Source organism: Elgaria multicarinata, chromosome 8 (assembly GCF_023053635.1).
Source record: "Elgaria multicarinata webbii isolate HBS135686 ecotype San Diego chromosome 8, rElgMul1.1.pri, whole genome shotgun sequence".
NCBI lineage: Eukaryota > Metazoa > Chordata > Lepidosauria > Squamata > Anguidae > Elgaria > Elgaria multicarinata.
The window spans coordinates 110203182-110224103 of record NC_086178.1 but is presented as its reverse complement, the minus strand read 5'-3'; the positions used below and the strand labels follow the sequence as shown (position 1 = coordinate 110224103).

The window sequence follows — 20922 nt, the reverse complement described above, 5'->3', positions numbered from 1 at the left end:
TCAGTCACAAATCTACACCCCTCCTCTCCCCCGGCCCCAGTGATTTTTTTATAGAGAGAGCTAAGGGAGAATATTTTGCAGATATACGGTCTGAGCCTCAACGTCCCTCCAAATCCAAATCCAAATAAGTAATGAAGCTTTGGGTGGGTGAAGATTCAGATTCAGTCCACTTTGGAGAAGCTCCATTTTGGATATTCCCCAAAACTTTGCAAAAGAGTCTGATCCAGATCAGGATTGGGGATTTGGCCAGGTCTGAAGCACGCACCTAAGAAAAACTGCCCTATACTCACAAAAGTTTGCTTTCTAAAGTTGAATCTTTTTCTGATGTGCTTCTGCAGCTTTTGTCATTTCCCAAGCAGAAGAGATTCATCTTCCAAAGTATATGAAAGCCTTTGAGGAATAGATCAAGTCTCAACCCCTAAAACTGCTAGCACATCCACAAAAACAAAAATGAAGTGGTGATAAAGCCTAGTTCTCCAGCCCACAATATCTGAAAGAAACTAGCACATCTCTCTTCTTTGGCTCTCCAGTACTTAATAAAGAGAGATTTATCCCTGAGTGAGTTTACTCAGCAAAACAAACAAAGGATTTTACAGCTAAAACCTTTGCTCTGAAATGAAATCCATTGTTGCTGGTTCACAATTTTATTAGTCCATATTGTAGTGTTAGGTGTAGTGTTAGGTATAGAAAATCAGCTGTCACAGAGCTGGAGTAATGTGGACTGGAGTACTGTTTTCAGTGACAGGATAATGTCCACATCCAAGGAAGGAGAAGAGCTGATTCTCATGTTACTCCAGCTACTCTTTTAGAAGTCATTTATGATGTGATTAGAACATTTCTGAGCTCAGTTAAGGTTCTTGGTTACTTTCCATTTTGCCTTCTGTGTTGAAGTCAGTCCTAAATACACTGTGACTAGGAGGCTGCCTGGATGGCACCTGGTTGCCCCCGCTTTTAGGAAAACCCGTGCTTTCACTGCTGCGGGATGGCGTCAGGTAGTCCTGACACAGGAGGCAGTGAGGACTTTCCAGCGGCCATTCCGCTCTCCGGGCCCACTGCCCACTCCTTGCCTGCTGAGGTCAGATGGTGGAAGAGCGGTCATGATCTCGCTTCAACAGGAAAAGTCAGGAGAAGTCCCCATATTTTTTGCCATCTATTTGCCCCATGGTGGCTGTGAATTGATTTGCAGCCACCACAGGGCAAAGAAAACGTTTAGACAGCCCCTAGAAGCCTGCAGCCAAAGAAGTCAATTGGCTGATGAGTCCAAGGTTGGCTACTGCTTCCTACCCTTTATTGCCCCATTAGAGTCATCAGGTCAGTACCACAATGGGCTAAATTCTACCTCTATTTAATTCTTTTTTAAAAAGCACAGCAGCACCTGAACCAGGAGAGCCTGTGCAAGTTCTGAACCAGTGTCTGGTTGCAATGATGGATTGGATAAGTGTCAACAAAGTGAGACTGAATCTCAACAAGACGGAGACACTATGGGTGAGTGGTTCCTGGGTACCCTCTTCTAGATAAGGTTGCGCTACCTCAGGGAAAAAAAAACTAGTATGAAGTTTGTGTGGGTGCTCCTGGAGTCATCATTTACCTATTTACCAAGTCCAGTTCAAGCTTTTGTTGCTAACATATAAATCTCTGAACAACTTGGGTCCAGGTGAGCCTTTCCTGATATAAATCCATTTGATTGCTAAGATCATCAGAGGAGGCCGTATTGGTGGTACCACAACCTGAAGATTGCATCTGGCAGCTACCTGGGAGCAGGGCTTCTCCATGGCGTTACCCACTTTGTAGAATCCCCTCCCTGTCGGTGTGCGTTTCAAGCACCAGTTAGGCCTAACTTCTCATCCAGGCCTTCTCTGGCTGGTTGAGTTACCCAGTTTGGTGCTTGTTAGTTCAATGATTTTAAATATTATAAAATGAGGATTTTATTCTCTGTTTTTAACTGAGATGTTTCGTATTTTCTGTATGTAAATGTGTTAACTGTGGACATTTTGTATTTTATTTTTTGCTGTTGTAAACCACTTCAATGTGTCTTTTTAGATATATTCAAGTGGTCTATAAATTTGTTAAATAAATAAATAAACAAACATACATCTGGGAACCCAAGGTTGGGAAGACCTGGTCTAGATTCTGGACTAAACAACCCTATGCCCTCTTCCATCCTGCCCCACAATCCTCAGCCCTCTGAACCTCCCTTGCACACCTGTCCTCTTCCTCTCTGCAAATAATGCACAATCCCTTCCTGTCCTTGCACCCCCTTATGACGCTTTGCCCAAGGTTATCAGCTTCTTAGCTCTTCCTTTCTCCAAAGTGATCTCTGTACCACTCATATCCTCGGACCTCTGCTTCTTAACACATGGCCCACCTTGCATGGCTTCACATTTGCAATGTTCTGACCTGCATCTAGCAATGCCACTGTAGTTTAGAGAGATGGCTCATTTTATTGTCTGACTACCCTTGGAGGAAAAGATGAACGAATTCAGTTTTTGCTAGAGAAACAAAAGTCTTTCTATCCATCCACCTCCCCCCCGCCAAAAGAATGATCCAAAAATATTAGTCTGAAAGGTAGAAGGGAAATTTGGCCTGGAAATTTGTAAACTGCATGCTTTATTTTGTTATTTATTTTTGACAGGGAGTCCAGAGGGATTATGTAAGCACATTCATGCATTTTGGAAGAGCCTGACATTCAAAAAATGATTGTGATCTCCCGTTCTCACTATGCACAACAAGCTGCAAGAAGCAAATCTAAAAGAAGCAGGAGAACAAAAAGAACTTTAATCTTAGTGGAATAGAAGGCATGCAAACCCATCCTTACTTGCAATGTGTTGGGAGGGGGGCGGTATAAGACAGGCTGGTGGTATAGAAGAGACCCAGGACCTCAGGAAAACAGTATGAAGACAAGCCAGGGCAAAAAAGTATGAGCAAGTGAATCAGAGGGAAAGGATGTGTAAGGACAAAAAGGCAGGGTAGAGTGGACGTTAAAAAGGGGGTCGATGTACTTCATATTGTCACCAGTGAGATTAAATGTTTTTGGCTGGCCCCCTTGAGAAACAGAGGAAAGACACAGTCACATTAAGTCCACTGTTTTGTACCCCCAGGCTCTTTTCTAAGCAGGAAGAAGGTCTGATGGTAAATTTCCTTTGAAAGAAAGAGAAGGCACTTAATGTACAGACAAGAGCAGGTATTTCTGGGGTACAATTTGCAGTCTAGTGTTTCTGCTGCTGCAAATCCTTCTGACGCAGCTACTCAATTGGCTGCATCTTCTTTTGGGCTCACACTGTGGCTTCCAATCTCAAGGGCTGCCCCATGTTTTAGTAGGCAAAATGCCCTCAGTGGGTCCTCTTCCTGCATCAGTCCACCTCCTTCTTGCAATGGCCACCACTGCCCATGCGCTTGCCCTCTTTTTCTTGGCCGTGTCCATGTGGCGGATAAGGTGAGGCGCGTGGGAGCAACTCCTTTTCCTCCTCATTCCAGTCATTGCTTCCTTGCTCAAAATGGGCAGAGGAACAGGCAGCAAGGTGGAGCCACACCAGAAAGATCAGGGGAACCCAGAGGTTGGCAGTGGGCCCCCTGCTGAGGGATGGGCCTTGGTAATTGGCCATGATGCTGACCCCTGGCCCTGTCTGCATGGAGCTAGAAAAGGCAAGGGAGGAGCTACAGGATCTGACAAATGAACACACAATAGGTAACACACACACACACACACCCTCTTCCTGCCTGCTCTTGTTCCATGGTCATTTGGGGCCTCAGAGGGGCACGGGCTGTGCAGAGAACTCACGGGGGGGGGGCTTGTCCCGTGAGTTCGTCGAGCCCTGCTTGCCTGCCCTATTTCGAGTGCGGGGCCTGAGGAGCGCTCGGCAAAGTGCACTTTCCAGAGGCCCCAGAAAGTGCACTTTGCCTTCCTCCCCCCACGTGCCCTCTTAATGCAAGGTGGGGGGGACAAGGTGAGTATTTCCCCCCCTCCACCCTAATGGTGGCCGCCATGAAAGAGGAGGGGAAATCGTGTTTCTTCCCCCACCCCCGCCGTTGGGTGCCTTAAAGGCCCTGTTAATTAGGGAAATTGCATATTTCCCATCACTGTATTAATGGCGGCTGCCATTAACGCAATGGGGGACAAGGACAAAGGGGTGGAGTCGGGGCAGAATGGTGTCGAATGCTCTTGAAAGCTCAAGAGCAGTCGGGCATGGGCCGGGAGGGCTGGACTTGCAGGCATCTGCTGCCCTGGCGGGCCCAGGCAAAGGTTTTGCCCCAACACTAGCAGAGACGGTCCACATATAATTCCCAGCTGCAACATTTCAGCCACAGTCAGTTGCCATTTAATCTATCATGCTAATCAATACACAGCAATTCTTGCATAGAGCAAGAATTCAATCTAGTGATGGGTGAACGTCTGTGTGAATCCGTTGTTTACTTGGAAAATGAGGAATTTGTCCATCGAGCTTGGATGAGCGTTCTCCTTTAATGTGAAATCTCGTTCCATGTATATGAGTTTTTGCTCATGTGTAATAACAAGCTGCATCATGGGAGCCATATTTTGGAATTGCGTAGTGCAGCATGACATTGTAGATCCCCACATTATATGCCTTCTTTGTCATTGGTTGTTTTCACGCAGCCCGCCTCTGCGATGATGTCATGTGAGGTTTAACTCACTGATTGCCAGTGTGAACATGGACTCACAGAGTCCTCCTCCTTGTAGAGCCAGAGCTGCAGCAGCGGCAGTGACAGCGGAAGCAGTTAAGGAGACTCCTTCAATTACGTTTTTGGGAGGTCTAGATGACTGAAAATTTGGGGGGAGGGTCTGTGTATTACTTCACTGCACATGCTCCAAAGCTTGCAAACAATTCCAAAGGTAATACATTGATCCAAACTCACTACGAAGGTGAGCATTAGGAACGGACAGGTTTTGACCAACAAGCTGACTAATTATGAAATTCAGTTACATCATTAGTTCTACCTGAGTGTCTGTACACACTGATCAACACTTACTATTTTACCTGTAGTGTAACTATATTAAAAGCAATAAATAAATACATATGGTATCTCTGAAACTCTGCTTCAAAAAAACTTCTTCTTATGCTATTAAACTCCTTATTACTTTTTTTAAATGCTTTTAAGTATTTTCAGAAATTGATCTGATCATGCACAACAGAATGCTATGTACTTTGGTTATCTTGAATTTATTTTCCTTTAGTTAGGTTTGATACAAAATAAGAGTTTCCATATGAAGAATGCCATTATGAAAGCAAAAGAAAAATGCTCAGCTGCAAAATACAGTTTTGAGTTTTCTAAGTTCGTTTTACTGCTAATGTTGGGCAGAGAGGTTACACAAATAATTTGGCTGCAAAGTTAAGTTATAATCAGTTAAATGTGTGCAATGTCACCACTGATCACGCACATTTGTCCTTGAATGATCAAATATTTATGATTTATTATACTACTTTTTGGGGAAGAATAAGGGGGAGAAAAATTATTTTCCAAATTTATTTTCCAAGACTTGTGCTAAGATTTTGCTGGCAATTTTCTAAGATGTATATTTCCGCTAATATTATTTGCCTGAAACATTTTCTGTATAAACTGGAAGCAAGTGAGAAATCCAGAAGACTAACTATTTCCCCCCTGTCCTCGCAGAACTATGGCAGGTGGGGGAGGGAGACATTGTAGAGGATGAAGAGGCAGGACATGAAGAATCGGGAATTCAATGGGGATTTTTTCACTGCCTGTTTTTATGGATCCGTTGGTGACTGTGATCACATTCCCAGTTGCATCTGGGTGCCATTTTTCTTTCTTTTCTTTTTTTTCTTCTGCCCACAAAAAACCCCCAAATAAGTCCTCAAAGCATTGCGCTCACTTTGATTTGACTTGAGAGACGATGTCTGAAGGCAATGCTTCTTCCCCACATTTTAAGAGTTTTGTGGGTTTAACAAATGGCAGCCATGCAGATGTTGAGAATGCAATCGGAATCACTAATAACTTTGTCCCATGTTTTACCCGTTTCTACAGACACCGGCACAGTGCTGAAAAGAGACTTTGCAGCCAGAGAAGAGAGTGATGAACTTAGTGTGGGGAGATTCTGGCTCAGCACTAGCTTGTGGATTAAAAAAGGTATGCAAACGTTCTGTCATGTTTTCGCATAGGGCTGTCCCCGCACGGTTTTATTATTTTTGGGGAAATGTGACACCTATACGATTGTACACCTATTTTCTACTTTACTCAAGACATTTTCTCCTCTCTTGAATGACCATAAATTTCACAAATGAAATGGGTCATTTCATGAAAAATGTCTCCCCTGTGCAACATACCCAACCCTTTTCATCCATTTGAGAAGTAAAGGTGCAAAAGAGGTGAAAGTGTTCACAGAGCAGGTATGCACCTGAGTATTCGCCTGCATTTCCCTCTCCCAAGACTGCAGTTTCAGATTTGTTCAAAATCACTTTCTTCTGCTACTGTCATCGTATAGCCAATTAGAGTTGGCTATGTGATGATGTCACTGAACCAGCAAAGTTTTAAGTCTTCTTTTCTGGTAACTGGTCACGAGATGAAATTTTGGCCGGTTGGTAATTCCAGCTTGATGTCTTCCTGGCCACAGTCTAGTTCCCACATCTCCCAACCTCTGTGGGATGCTGCGGTATTACCCCACAGTTCTGTTCTCTTAGGTATGTCTGAATTTGTATGACTAGTGAGTGCAGAAAGTTGGACTGAGTGGGTGGGCTGGTGATGCTGTGAAAGGGGGAGGAGTCTAAATAGGGGAGTCTAGAGTGGTTGTTTAGTTGGCTGGGAGTGGGGAGTGTCAGTTAGGATTGTCAGTGGTGTGGAGAGTGAAAGTGTTAGCCCCAGGGAGAGATTTCCTCTTGGAATTGTATGATTTTACATATCAGGACATAATAACAATCATCTGTTCCTTAGCAGGTCTAAAAATTAGGTAAATACAACCTCAGATGAACAACAACACATGACATATTACACCGTGTCATGATTTATTTAACAGAAATAAAGCCAAAATGGAGAAGCCATGTGTGAAAAAATAAGTACACCCATAGGAATTAAGTTGCTAAGCAGCAGACAGGTGCTGCTAATCAAATGCCCGTGATTAATTGATCATCAGCAAGTATGACCACCTCTATAAAAGCCAAAGTTTTTTCAGTTTGCTGGTCTGGAGCATTCAGGTGTGTGTTAACACAATGCAAAGGAGGAAAGACATCAGCAATGATCTTAGAGAAGCAATTACTGCTGCCCATCAATTCTGGAAGGGTTATAAGGCCATTTCCAAACCATTTAAAGTCCATCATTCTACAGTGAGAAAGATGATTCAAAAGTGGAAAACATTCACGACAGTTGCCAATCTTCCCAGGAGAGGACGTCCCAGCAAAATCACCCCAAGGTCAGACCGTGCAATGCTCAGAGAAATTGCAAAAACCCCAAGAGTTACATCTCAGACTCTACAGGCCTCAGTGAGCATGTTAAATGCTAAAGTTCATGACAGTACAATTAGAAAAAGACTGAACAAGTATGGTTTGTTTGGAAGGGTTACCAGGAGAAAGCCTCTTCTCCCTAAAAAGAACATGGCAGCACGGCTTAGGTTTGCAAAGTTGCATCTGAACAAACCACAAGACTTCTGGAACAATGTCCTTTGGACAGATGAGACCAAAGTGGAGAAGTTTGGCCATAATGCACAGCGCCACATTTGGTGAAAACCAAACACAGCATATCAGCACAAACACCTCATACCAACTGTCAAGCATGGTGGTGGAGGGATGATGATTTGGGCTTGTTTCGCAGCCACAGGACCTGGGAACCTTGCAGTCATTGAGTTGACCATGAACTCCTCTGTATACCAAAGTATTCTAGAGTCAAATGTGAGGCCACCTGTCCGATAGCTAAAGCTTGGATGAAATTGGGTCATGCAACAGGACAATGATCTCAAGCACACCAGCAAATCTACAACAGAATGGCTGAAAAAGAAAAGAATCACTCTGGGTTTCATTTGGGACCAGTCAGAACTATGATGCTTTCTAAGGTGCAATGCCCTGCTTCTGACTGTGGACATCCCATTAAGCTGGTCTGTTGGTAGATTTATTTAACGCCACATCTTGTTAAGAGCAGAGACACCACACTGACAACAAAGGTCCGCATAGTTAAAGCAATGGTATTCCCCGTAGTAACCTATGGCTGCGAGAGCTGGACCATAAGGAAGACTGAGCGAAGGAAGATAGATGCTTTTGAACTGTGGTGTTGGAGGAAAATCCTGAGAGTGCCTTGGACCGCAAGAAGATCAAACCAGTCCATACTCCAGGAAATCAAGCCAGACTGCTCACTTGAAGGAATGGTATTAAAGGCAAAACTGAAGTACTTTGGCCACATAATGAGAAGACAGGACACCCTGGAGAAGAGGCTGATGCTAGGGAAAGTGGAAGGCAAAAGGAAGATGGAGGGATGATATTCTGGAGGTGACAGACTTGACCTTGGGGGAGCTGGGGGTGGTGACAGCCGACAGAAAGCTCTGGCGTGGGCTGGTCCATGAAGTCACGAAGAGTCGGAAGCGACTGAACGAATAAACAAATTGGGTGACACTGAGTTCTAATGTCAGTAGGAAAACCCTGCGGCCTGGTGCTCCACAACAGGAGCATGCATCACTACCCCTTTATTTCAGGAGATATTTCTGCCTTTCTTCGGGAGGTGCCTGACATGGGTGAAAATGCCCCCCCCCCATCCACCACCCCATGATTTGGCCAATAGAGGGGCAGAAGTCTTAAAAAGTGTTAAAAGAAAAAAATGTTTAAAAGAAAACAAGATGGCGGATGAGACATAGCACGCTCTTCAGCAGGGGATAAATGCGTCCTGCCCTTTAAGGGTCTTCTGGGATGGCATAATTGTATAATTTCCTTTCCTCATAGAATTTAAAGCAATTCTCTGACAAAACCAGAGGGGAAGTCTTCCATTTAATAGCATTCCTGTTCGCAGAAGTGGATATGTTGCTTCTTTGTCTTGGGAACAGATAATTATTATGTTCCTATACATTACTGTTGTATAGCAAGGACAACTGTTCCATGTTTGCTGTACAAAACATTTACTGGTGTCTTCCACCCCCCCTTGCTTCTAGGACTGTGGCCCATTTCCTTGCATTCCTTTTGTCCAAAAGAATCATCCCAAATTCCCAATCTGGAGAGAGAGAGTGGCCAAAAATGAAACAAGCGCAAATTAACACTAAGGGAACAAGTGAGAATTTGGTCTAGCAACCGACTATGGCTGCCCCAAACGTTTGAGAATTACTGGGCTTTATTATTATTTATTATTATTATTATTTCGTAAACCTCGAGGGCCTCGTTGACTGAAGAGAAATAAATAAAGGAATTATTGTTGTTGGAGGCTTGGGCTTTTGTACAGACACATGTTCTGCATTTATTCTTGCACTGGCCACTTGATGGGGGTGGGGGCAAGTCAAGAGAGAAAAAAAACTATTGTGTCTTTTTCTCTCGGCTCTTTGTTGCCATATGGATTGGATAGAGATCATATTTTCAATCGCAGAGGCTTTCTACATTGATAAACATGTGGTTTATCCGAAAGAAATAAAGAATAAAAATGATTGCACTTTGAACAATCTCTAATGGCCATGGATGTGCCAAATAAAAACAAAAACATAATTTTGAAGGATCCTGGCCCACTGCCCAATTTGTAATAGGCTATGGGTTTTATTTTCCTTTGGAATATGTTGTTTTATGTTTTAAACATCAGAGTTGATGTATTTCTCTCTGTTTTGAGTTTAGGCCGTGCACTCTACTCAGCCCCATGACAAATTGAATCCCATGCTAACGTTCCCTAATAAGATGAGACATTACCTTTATGAATGACCTCATGGAAAAGAGGTTGGCCAGCATTGTCGATAGGCCGGGTGCCAGGCAGCTCTGGGCGATGAAGCCCAGCTTGAGCTCTGCAAGGCATATTGCATCATCGCCTTCTTTCCAATTCCAGCTTGGGATATTTAGCAGATGGGCCTGCAAGGGAAAAACACAGGTAAGAAAACTTCCCCCGGCAAAACACTTGCATCTGCATTCTGGTAATATAGGATTGGGGGTGGGGTGGGGAGGCAATTGCAGTATAGATGCCAGTTTAACATTCTTTAAAAAAAACAAAAACCTCTGACCTCAAACTGTGTCTCAGAGCATGTGTAGATTGCCTTTCCTCTGGGAAATCATTTTTAAGCATTTTTAACTGCTTAAAAATGTTGGCCTCTGCTCACTTGATAGAAGATTATCTTTTTTCTTTTCTTTCTTTTAGGGCAGCCTTCCTCAACCTGGGGCATTCCAGATGTGTTGGACTGCATCTCCCAGAATGCCCCAGCCAGCAGTCCAACACATGGACTGTAGTCCAACACATCTGGAGCGCCCCAGGTTGAGGAAGGCTGTTTTAGGGCAATAGAATGGAAAACACACAATACACTCCCCCCACCCACCCCAGCAACTGGCCAGAAGTGTGAAATTCTGGCTGGTTAATAAGCCGAGCTGGCCTTAACGGAAAAGCTGGGTTCCAGCAAGTTAACATCTTAACCCTTTCCCTTCCACCCTCTTTTTTAAATAGCTGAATTGATTAAGAAGCCTCCCCTGCAGGGATCAGAGCTAATATTTTATAAACCAATGCAGGCTTTTATGGAGCTCCCTCCAGTCTCTGACTTTTCTTCTTCTAGGCTGAGGTATGCGCCACTCTTAAATTGTTCCTCCCATTATACGAAATGCTACAAGCTGCACCTGACACCACTTTTCATCTAATTATGCCAACCACACAGTTCGGCTTCTACACTGTACAGTCGGGGGGCACAAAGAGGCCCACACGGCTTTTCCTCCCTTCCTGCTGCAATGGAGGTGGGGGGTGGGAGGTGGGCAGAGAATACGTAATTCTGAGTTGCCAAACTGAGGACATGGCTAGACCAGGCCTATATCCCAGGATCATCCCTGTACGTCCAAATGACACACAGGGGATCCTGGGAGCAGGCAAGGACGACCCCTCTATTTGCCTGGGATAATCCTTAGGTCTAGCTAAGGCCTGAATCTCCTTAGGGCTTATTTGGCTCAGCTCAGTTTCCTTAGAAACAGGTTAGCAAGGAAACTGCTGATAGAAGTAAAGGGAAGAGAACACAACAATTATGCACACATAGCTGAGCCCTCCTGAAGAGCGGAACGCCAAGAACCCTTCCTGCCTCCCACGTCCTCCCTTACATAGGAAGGATCCAGGTGGGCCACACCAAGAATCCATCTTCTCCAGCATCCTGTTTTCAACAGTGGCTGGCCAAATTCCAGAAAGCCACGTGCAGGCCATGAACAGGGCGGGTTCTGCATGTAGCAATCCGTTCAAATGAATCTTTCCCTTTAGAGTTAACCTTTGGCTTCTTGTGAAAAGAAAGCACACGTTGAAATTTTATATATAGCCCCCCATGGAATGTCTAACTGGAAATCAAGTGTCAAATTGAAAGTTAAAGAAGCTATAAGCCAAACTAGATTCCGGGACTCAAGTGTGTCTCCACCTTTCTGCCAACATGAACAGGCTTCCGGTATGCATACATGCACACACACACACACACAAGGATTCTTTCCATAATCATCCTGAAGTGTCCTGCAATATAAAGAGCATGGCTATTTTGCTCTGCACACTGAGCTGTTTATGATGCAGTTCATACATTACTTCTCTAGTGGCCACTGCAAAATGGCTGTTCCATGGCTGGCTCACACATTATATTAATCGGTAGCTTGAATCATGTGGGTACTTCCCATGCAACAGCAACCCCAATAAAGGAGCAGATTACACTTCAAATACTCAGGCAATCTGGACTAACACATGATCAAAACATCTGCATTTTACAAGTGCAGTTTTGGAAGCCGGCCACAGCAGAGCCACAGAGTGGATGCATGAATTGTCACAGTTGTGGAAATAGACTGTTCCATTCTCGTGGCATATAGAAGCCACCATCCCTCCCCGATATACGTAATGTCCACATGGAGGCCCTTATGGACAGAGAGTCAATTCGCAAGATTCTTTCCCCTAAAAAAGGTGCGTGTCTCACATATTACAAGGTGCTATTGATGGATGGGAAGGGCATGGCCCTCCTCTATCATGTGAAGATTGCCTCCACAGAAAATGATTAACTGAGCCTATTCCGAGCTTAGAGAATTTTGAACAAGTTCAGCTTAGGAAAAAAGAAAGTCAAACCCCCCAGAGAGATGTTCAGGGATAATTGTGAACCGCCCAGAGAGCTCCGGCTATTGGGCGGTATAGAAATGTAATAAATAAATAAATAAATAAAATAATTAACCTACTCTTGGAGCTGTCCTGTTAAGCCTTGGCCCTTTCTAAATTACACACCTAAGCCAAATGTTGAAATCCTGACCTGAAGGAAGGAACCATTCCAATTTCACCGTCTAACAATTCCTACAGTAGCCAATTCCAAAGGAAGGCAACAGTACAAGTCTAGCCTACACCATGGGTGGGCAACTTGTGGGCCTCCAGATGATTTGGACTACAACTCCCATTATCTCTCACCATTGGCTATGTTGGCTAGGGTTGATGGTAGATATAGGCCAAAATATCTGGAGGGGCGCATGCTGCCCACCTGGGATCTACATGATAACAGGCCACTGGTCTAGAGCAAGGGTGGGCAATATGTGTTCTGTAGGCCACATGTGGCCCACCCACCCACCCCCACTCCAGTGTGGCCCCTGACACCGCCCAAAGTTCAGAGGAAACACCCACAAAAAAATTCCCCCCCAAAACCAAAATGGTATTTTTCTCAAAAACTTATTTACCATACTGAATTCCATATAAATCTGCACCAAGAGGTGACTGAAGAAACATTATCATAGTGCAAAAACTAAATAATTTCTCAAATTAAGAGAAGAACAAAACATCCCCCCTCCCCCTATGAAGTGTGTCAACCACTTGTCTCTGATAAAATCGGTTATCAGCCACTGAAACTTGGATGGGCCACAGCCTGTAGTCAATCAGAGTGACCCGGTTGCCAGAAAAAGAGTGTGAACTGTATGCACTGTATCTATACTGTGAGCAACGTGTATGTTGATAACAGTGCCTATTTGCAGAGCAGGGGAACAACTGCATTCCATTTGAAAATCAGTAATTCATCGCAGAAAAAGGTGGTCAGCATTTCTCCACACATTCACACCTGATGTGAGGTAAAGCTCCCCAGACTACATGACAGGATCAAGACAGACAACTAAACTAACCTGGGAAAAGAGAGATCAACCTGGTCATCTCATATAAGATTCAAGTCCTAACTGCTCAGACCAGCGGCGGACAACTTGTGGGCCTCCAGATGCTTTGGCCTGTAGCTCCCATAACCCCTTACAACTAGGGCTGGTGGGAGTTGTAGGCCAAAACCAGTGAGCCCATAAGATGACCAAACTACCTTGGGGTCAACTTTCTCACCCTGGTGTAGCTTGGTCCTCTGTACCATCTCGCCAAATGGTAAGGATTTTTTTTTACCACTGAGCAAATGTAGAGTGGTAATACGTGCAGTAAAATGGTTATAACCTGCAACTATCCTCATAACATTATAGTTTAATTTAAAAAATAAGCATATTTTCTTATTCATACATTCCTGTGTATCAGTTAAAGTTAAGACACAGTATGAGAGAAGCGTTGCAACAGAAAGCTTGCAGATGAGTGTCGCTGAAGCTTGTTATTACCTTGTTGTGATACTGCAGCATCTGGGTAATTATTCTTATTTTGGGATGATAATTCTTAATGGAAATTACTCTAAAAAGAAAGAAAATAAACCAGCATTTATCATTTTCATTCATCAGCAATTTTACAAATATGATGCTATGGCCTTGTCCAGATGTTATAATCTCAGTCCAATAAACTCCACATGTGCTTGACTTCAGTGAAGCTATCCTGGTTTCTTTAACAGAATTTCCCATGTCACCCAAACCAGGGAACTGTCGTATTTCTTCGATTGTAAGACGCCATCGATTGTAAGATGCACACCAATTTCAGTACCACCAACAGAAAAAAAAACCCTAAGACACACCCGCGATTCTAAGACGCACCCCGTTTTTAGAGATGTTTATATGGGAGAAAAAGTGCGTCTTAGAATCGAAGAAATAGGGTATTGGGCAGTTATCTTGCGCTGCCGCTGTGCTCTCATTCATTCCACAATTCCGATCACTAGTGCAAAGAGACACACTACATAAAGTGAAAATGAGTAGAAACACACATTTCCAGATTTCTAGGAAATTTTAAAAAAATGGGCCATTGTGACCTTTTGTGACAATGCAGAGAGCAACAAGACACCCAGACGTATGGCAGAGCAAGAGGAGTGCCCTGAAGAAGATCCCTCTTACCGTCTCTCCCTCCCTGGTCCCCACATAATATATCCCCAAATCCTCCATGGAAGAAACAAACCTTAACTACAAATGAGGGTAATGTATTGTTGTTATACTCCACATTCAAGCAGGATTTTGACAAAATTGGGCGCATGGCTTGATCTGGCTAGCAAAATGTCATTTGGAAAGATATTTATCCCACTCTAATCTGACTTTAATGTTTTTTAACTGAGGCATTTAATTAAGCATTCAATTTTATTGAATCAGACTCCTTTGTTCTGCAAAAACAGAAGAGAATTTTGCTTACCCAATCATGGTTACCCTGTCCCCCTTTAAAACAACTACAACACATGGAAATTATTTAAAAGTTCACTAATCTATATCTGGGTTTCCCTTTAACCTATGTATGTAATTTAAAATCAAAGCAAGAGGTCTCCCACCAGATTAAAATGTGGCTTTGGGAAATGAATAAAACAATTTGGGGGCATATTCCACGACTTTGTTCCAGCATGTAGCAACAGAGGTTGCTGTATTGATGTCCTCTGGCTTCCAGAACTCTCCCAACTCCCCAAACACAGCCATAGCCAAGGTCCAGAGACCACATAGCCCTGTTGTCCTGTCCTTTCTGGCAACATTACTGTGGCTAGGAGGGATACTTTCAACTGGTTTTTGCTGGTGCCTCTGGGTCTTTAGTGGCCTGTTCCCTAGCTGGAGGCTGCTACAATTCATCAAATCTGCAAAATAGGGAATTACAGTTGGAAGTTCTTCGGTCAAAGTTTATGGCTTGGTGCTTTCTCTACTGGCAGAGTCTGGGGATGGGGCGGTAGACAAGGAGTAAAGTTATTTGTCATACCACACTAGGGCTGCATGTGGCCACACCCAAATCCAGAATCCATGAGGTTTGAGCTTGAAGTGCCATAGGCAGAAGGTACTTTTGATTGACCAGGGGAGGGTAGAAGGCTAGGTATCCAGTATTTACGTGAGGCCTGGCCCAGCCACTTCAAAAGTTTCATTCTGTCTGTCAGTCTCAGGGGCTGAATTTGAATATTTCTAGTCCCTTGTGCCTCAAAGGGGCTCTGACTCCTGAGCAAACAGTCCCAGGGTAGCTCACTAGGGTAAATTCCAGCTTCAGGCCATGAGATTCTTGGTTCAAGCCCAAGGGTGCTTCCAGACGAGGCTTTTCTGGCACCATCACCCTGCCTTGTCCAGGGCACTTTACAAGGGATCCAAACATTGACAACTTCCGCTTGTAGCCCGCCTATGCGTTTCCCCTTGCTTCTTCCATCCTTTTCACCAAGTAAGAAAAAGCAGAATAGCTGGACAATGTCTTTTGATTACGATCCCTAGGGACGCTGCGCCAGGAAGCCCCCCAAAAGCCACTGCCATAGTGAACAAAACAACTATATATTTTTTCATTGGGCTCAAGCAGGGGCCCTTTGCAAGCCCCACATGAATGGACAGAGGCAGTGCAACAGCTGTGCTTACTCATTGTACTGCTCCCTTAAGACCTTCCCCTCAAAATGGCACTCAATACAATTAGAGAATGGACATAATGTCCACCCCCTTCCCCCATGCAGTGTTCCTTTAGTTTAAATTGCTTCACCTAACTCTGCCTTCATTTTGTGAGATGCACACATTTGACAGCCCAATAAAATTGCTCAGAACATGGGCCAATTCACTGTGTTAGCTCATTTTTAATGGATCTCTGACATTTTAGTTTTTTAAAAGGGCAGATTGGTCCTATTAAATTAGATCTGCATGAGCACAATGCAAATAATAGAAAAACCTGTCTTATTATAACCTTACATTTGCAATTTCTCTGCTATCTTTCTGCCATTGAGATGAACCATAACATTCTTCTTTTTAAACAAAAAACAAAAAGTAACACCACCCAGATTGGGAGCTGCATCTTTTGATTGCCAAGAACGTTGGGTGTAGGGTGACCATATTTGGGAAACCAAAAAAGAGGACACCTAGTGTGTGTGTGTGTGGGGAAGCAGCTTTCTGAGTCCTGCAGAAAGTACGTTATTCCCCCGTCACCTTAAAGAACCCGATTGGAGTGGAGGACAGGAAATGATTTCATTCTGCACCACCACCATCCACTCCAATTGGGGCCTTTTCTATAATGTCCACGAATGACCCACTTTCCCCTTTAAGACCTCAATTGGAGCTCGGGGTGGGGGAATGATGTGCCTCAAGAAAGCATGTCATTCCCTCCTGCCATGCTAATGGCAGCCTTAAAGAGGAAGGTGTATCATTCCAGGACATTATTGAAAATTATAGAAAATCCCCCGACACCATAGAAAGAACAAAAACCAGGACAAATCCGGGGAAATCCTGACAGTTGGTCACCCTAGTTGGGTGAGGCTTAAATCCAGCAGTTTAGAGACAAGACAGCGACTACCTGCCTAGGAGCAAAAGGCCTGGTGTAGGAGCCACCATCATCTTGGTTAACACTGCTTCTGTTGTGACCACCATGCCAACAGGAATCTGGGTGAAGCAGCCTTCCTCAACTTGGTTTCCTCCAGATATTTTGGACTATAATTCCCACAATCCGTGACCACTGGCCATGGTGACCAGGGCTGTTGGGAGTTGGAGGCCAAAACATCTGGAAGGACTCAGGTTGGATGAGGCTGGTGCAAAAGCTCGTCTTTACATGGCTCTTGTAGCAGTGCTTTGCAAACCCTATCTGATGCATCGACCAAGAGGCTAGGTGTTATCCGTGTGGTATGCTAAGCAGTCTTTCCAAGGAACCACATGGGTGGAAGCTTTGCACCGATCCCAACTGTGGCAACAACCGTGAAGGTTCTTGTAACCACACCAGCTAAGTGCTGGGTGGAGGTGGGGGAAGAGTCTAACAGCCTGATCCCATAGCAACTGCTATATTTGCGAGCATACAGCCTCAACGTTGGTCCCTGGGGAACCTAACCCCCATACGAGTGAGTAAGGAGAGGAAGAAAACGCCTCAACAATTTCTGCCTAGCATATTGGGTCCCAAATCTGAGAACATCCTGTTTTGCCTGGTTTCTATTTCTCTTCTTAGGAAGCATTTCTTCCTGAAAAGCAGAGCAGGGAAGAGGAAGGTATTAATATTGTTATCAGCATCACCACCTGTAACCCACCATATTCTAAAGGCTCATAGAGGATTAGAAACATAAAAGGAAACTTAGCCTGGGATCCAGTGAGCCTCATATACACAGCCAAACACTTTGCAATGTGTGGTAGGACTGTTTCCTGTTGCCAGCTACTGAAGCTCTTAGTATGCTGCCTCAGAAGTCACTTATCCAGGTTTGCAGTAAAATGTGTGGTTGAAGGTCATATGTCTCTATTACTGTTTGGTGAAACCCTTACAGTGATGTTTCCTTAGGTCATACATTAAAATTAAATCAAACACCCTCTTCCAAGTTACCTCATAATATTAGAGGCATCTTCAGCATCTGGGTCAGCGCAGTATTTGTTGGCAAGGATTAGGCACGCGTCTGCTGACTCTATCTGGACACCAAAGGAGAAAACAAACATAAAGAGGAACCTGGTTTTTTAAGCAAACTTTTCCTAACTTTATCAGCTTTCATGGAACCAAGTCATCCCTGAACTAAGATAGTGTGTGTGCGTGTGTGTGTGTGTGTGTGTGTGTGCGTGTATAGAGCCATGCAATGGATATTATCATATTGTTTCTGCTGATAATTAGCAAAAAGGTTTCTTTTCACACACTTTAAGATTGGAGTGACCAGCAGAAACCAGTACTAGGTTTATACCAGTTTAATTATCATGGCTTCCCTCAAAGCACTATGGGAATTGTAGTTTGGTGAGCATGCTGAAAGTTTTCCATTAGATATCTGTAGCCCTCCTCAAAGAACTACACTTTCCAGTTTTCACTGGGGAGATAAAATGACTATTAATATCAGTTTAAATTTGTAATATAGTTATATCCTTAGTTAAACAGAGACTCCAAATGGTGGAGTAGAGAATGGAAGGTAACCATTACCTTTACTCTAGCCAGGTCATGTGGATTGAGAACTGAACCCTGAAAAAATTCCACCTGAGTGAAGTGTCGTTTAAAAAGAGCTTCCAACTCAAGGTTAGGGGAGATACTAAATTGAGAAAGAAAAGACAAAACAAACAGAATAAAGTCAGTTTGTGAACATCAGCTGTCATTTTTTCTTATTTAAAAAAAAACACATTTGCAAATAAATATGGAACCTGTTCATAGAAACCATTTGTACTTTGTGTTTTAATTTCTCTCTCTCTCCTTTCTATCTCGGTTCCAGGTTGTTAGAAAACCAGAATTTTATTGGTCCAACCAAAATTTTATCCTCCTAGTCCATTGTCACATTAGAAAGATAAAAAACGGGGGACAGGAAATAGTAATTCATTCATTCATAAATTTTCATGTTCATTAATTTTCATGGTTACTTCCCTACTTTTTATATGAACCATTAAAGACAGCATCCTTAATAGGAGGACCAAGTCTGATTTCATTTCAATAATCCAGAAAGGGTCTATGGACGTACTTACTCTGCATGTAGATCCTTCATGAAAACACAACTTTGTTTTGCGGTAGGAGAGACTCTACACATCTTGAGGCCATAGTTCAAGGTGTTTTATACAACAATTAGGAATTCTAATCTCCTCCAGCTATCACTTCTATTTTGCTATTCCAGTGTCCTTTAGAAATGTGGTCACTCGTGACTAGCTAGACAGGAACAACGCTTAATAATAGGAGCTTAGCAAGTGATCTTTCCTATAATAATTTCGTAACCCACAAAGCAAGACTATCATTTTGCTTCATCCCACAATTCTCACTCATTTATAACTTGTTTAATCATTCCTGACTGGCAGGACAAGAAGCCACACTGCTTGATCATAGAATCATAGAATCGTAGAGTTGGAAGGGGCCTACAAGGCCATCGAGTCCAACCCCCTGCTCAATGCAGGAATCCACCCTAAAGCATCCCTGACAGATGGTTGTCCAGCTGCCTCTTGAAGGCCTCTAAGTGTGGAAGAGCTCACAACCTCCCTAGGTAACTGGTTCCATTGTCGTAGTGTTCTAACAGTCAGGAAGTTTTTCCTGATGTCCAGCTGGAATCTGGCTTCCTTTAACTTGATGTTAAGGGCATTGATATAACTCATTTCAGAATTGTGTTCACAGCACTCAACTGATACAGACAGTATCTCTGCCTTGCAAACAGCAATTTTTCTTTTAATTGCCTGTTCTGTGTAAAACATGCCAATTCTTACGTTGGGTTTTATTGTAATGGCATGCTCATGACAAACAGCAACTACCTTAAGCATTCATGACTGTTGGCAAGGGAATTTCCAGGGAATTAATGCTTGTCTGGAGAAGCTGAGGTCCAACTATTGAAAAGAAAAAAGTATGGATGCATTCATAGCCAAAAGTTAAATTCCTTATGTTTCTTTTTGTTTCCTCTTTTCTACTTTCTGTGGTATTTTGTGTGATTGTGAGCTCTAAAATCCTAGAAATGAGAAGTCCTTATCTGGGGCTAGTTCATAGAATAATGTTCATCATTCAATATCTGCAACATTGTGATGGCTTGCATGTGCGAATGAGTCATTACAGAAACACCAAGGCTGTAAACAACAAAGAGTCTTGTGGCATTTTCAAGACTAATAATTACGGAATATAAGCTTTCATGGACTAGAGTTATCCCAAGCTGGCAGTGTAGAAAAAAAAGATGTAAGCAGTGAGGACAGAGGAAAATAAAAAGCCAAAATACAGACAATTATAATTACGTTAAAGCTTAAATGTATGTAAAATAATTACAGAGAACATTCTCAAAACAGTCTTAATGCTAATACAGACATCCTGGTATGGGTAAGCTAATTAACACATGTAATGGGGAAGAACATTAACTTGATTTGGGCCATAGGTAATAGAACTGAGGTTCTTAACCTCACCGCTGACATTTTATTAGGTTACAAGTGCTTGGCCAGACAAGCACAGAGATTTCACAGCTTCTTCTGTCCCATGCTGGAGAAATTACCTGGGCTTTCTCAAAATTTCCTGGAGACTTTAAAAAGAAACAGTCTTTGGGGCTGGCAAAAATCTACTTTAGTCAAAATAGATTTATGCCAAATCACATTCTGTTCAAATGCAAACTCTCATTTTACATTCTGACCTATGGAATATCCTACCAGGGATATGCATGTTTTATCCATAATACATCCAAGCATTACTGCCTAAGAAAATTCATATTCTAAATTAGCCAGTTTTACTCCTGTAAATTACATTTTGACATTTCTCCTGTATATACAGAATATATAAAACTTCTCATGGTCATCTCTTTGTTATTGGCCATAACTGATTTTGACTTCAGGTATAATCCTGACCTGAGTATCTGAAAGTATATGAAGCGAAGACCTTTAGTTCCAAGTCTTGGGATTTATAGGATGACAGGTGATAAAGAAAATTTGGATCTGTAATGAGTTTTGTTAAATTATTTAGAAGTTTCCCCCTTTTAATGAGTAATAAAATGCCTATAGTCAATCCTAAAGTAGCAAGAAAAAGTATATTATTTAGGCCAGTGGTTTTCAAACTTCCTGCAACAATCCTTTCCACTTTTACTTGTTGCTGAAGAGC

General features: G+C 43.0%; 1 protein-coding gene across 8 annotated transcripts in view; it reads right to left on the bottom strand.

The window, feature by feature from the left end:
- KCNMA1 (potassium calcium-activated channel subfamily M alpha 1) overlaps positions 1-20922 on the bottom strand; it is a 720064-nt gene that overhangs the window by 187709 nt on the left and 511433 nt on the right. For all 8 annotated transcript variants that reach the window (XM_063133180.1, XM_063133181.1, XM_063133174.1 and 5 more), the window contains exons 11-14: positions 18310-18415; positions 17734-17816; positions 13686-13755; positions 9834-9989 (exon numbers count right to left, since the gene is read on the bottom strand). In XM_063133180.1, the coding sequence (XP_062989250.1) occupies positions 9834-9989; positions 13686-13755; positions 17734-17816; positions 18310-18415 (415 nt within the window). The remainder of the gene's footprint in view (positions 1-9833; positions 9990-13685; positions 13756-17733; positions 17817-18309; positions 18416-20922) is intronic.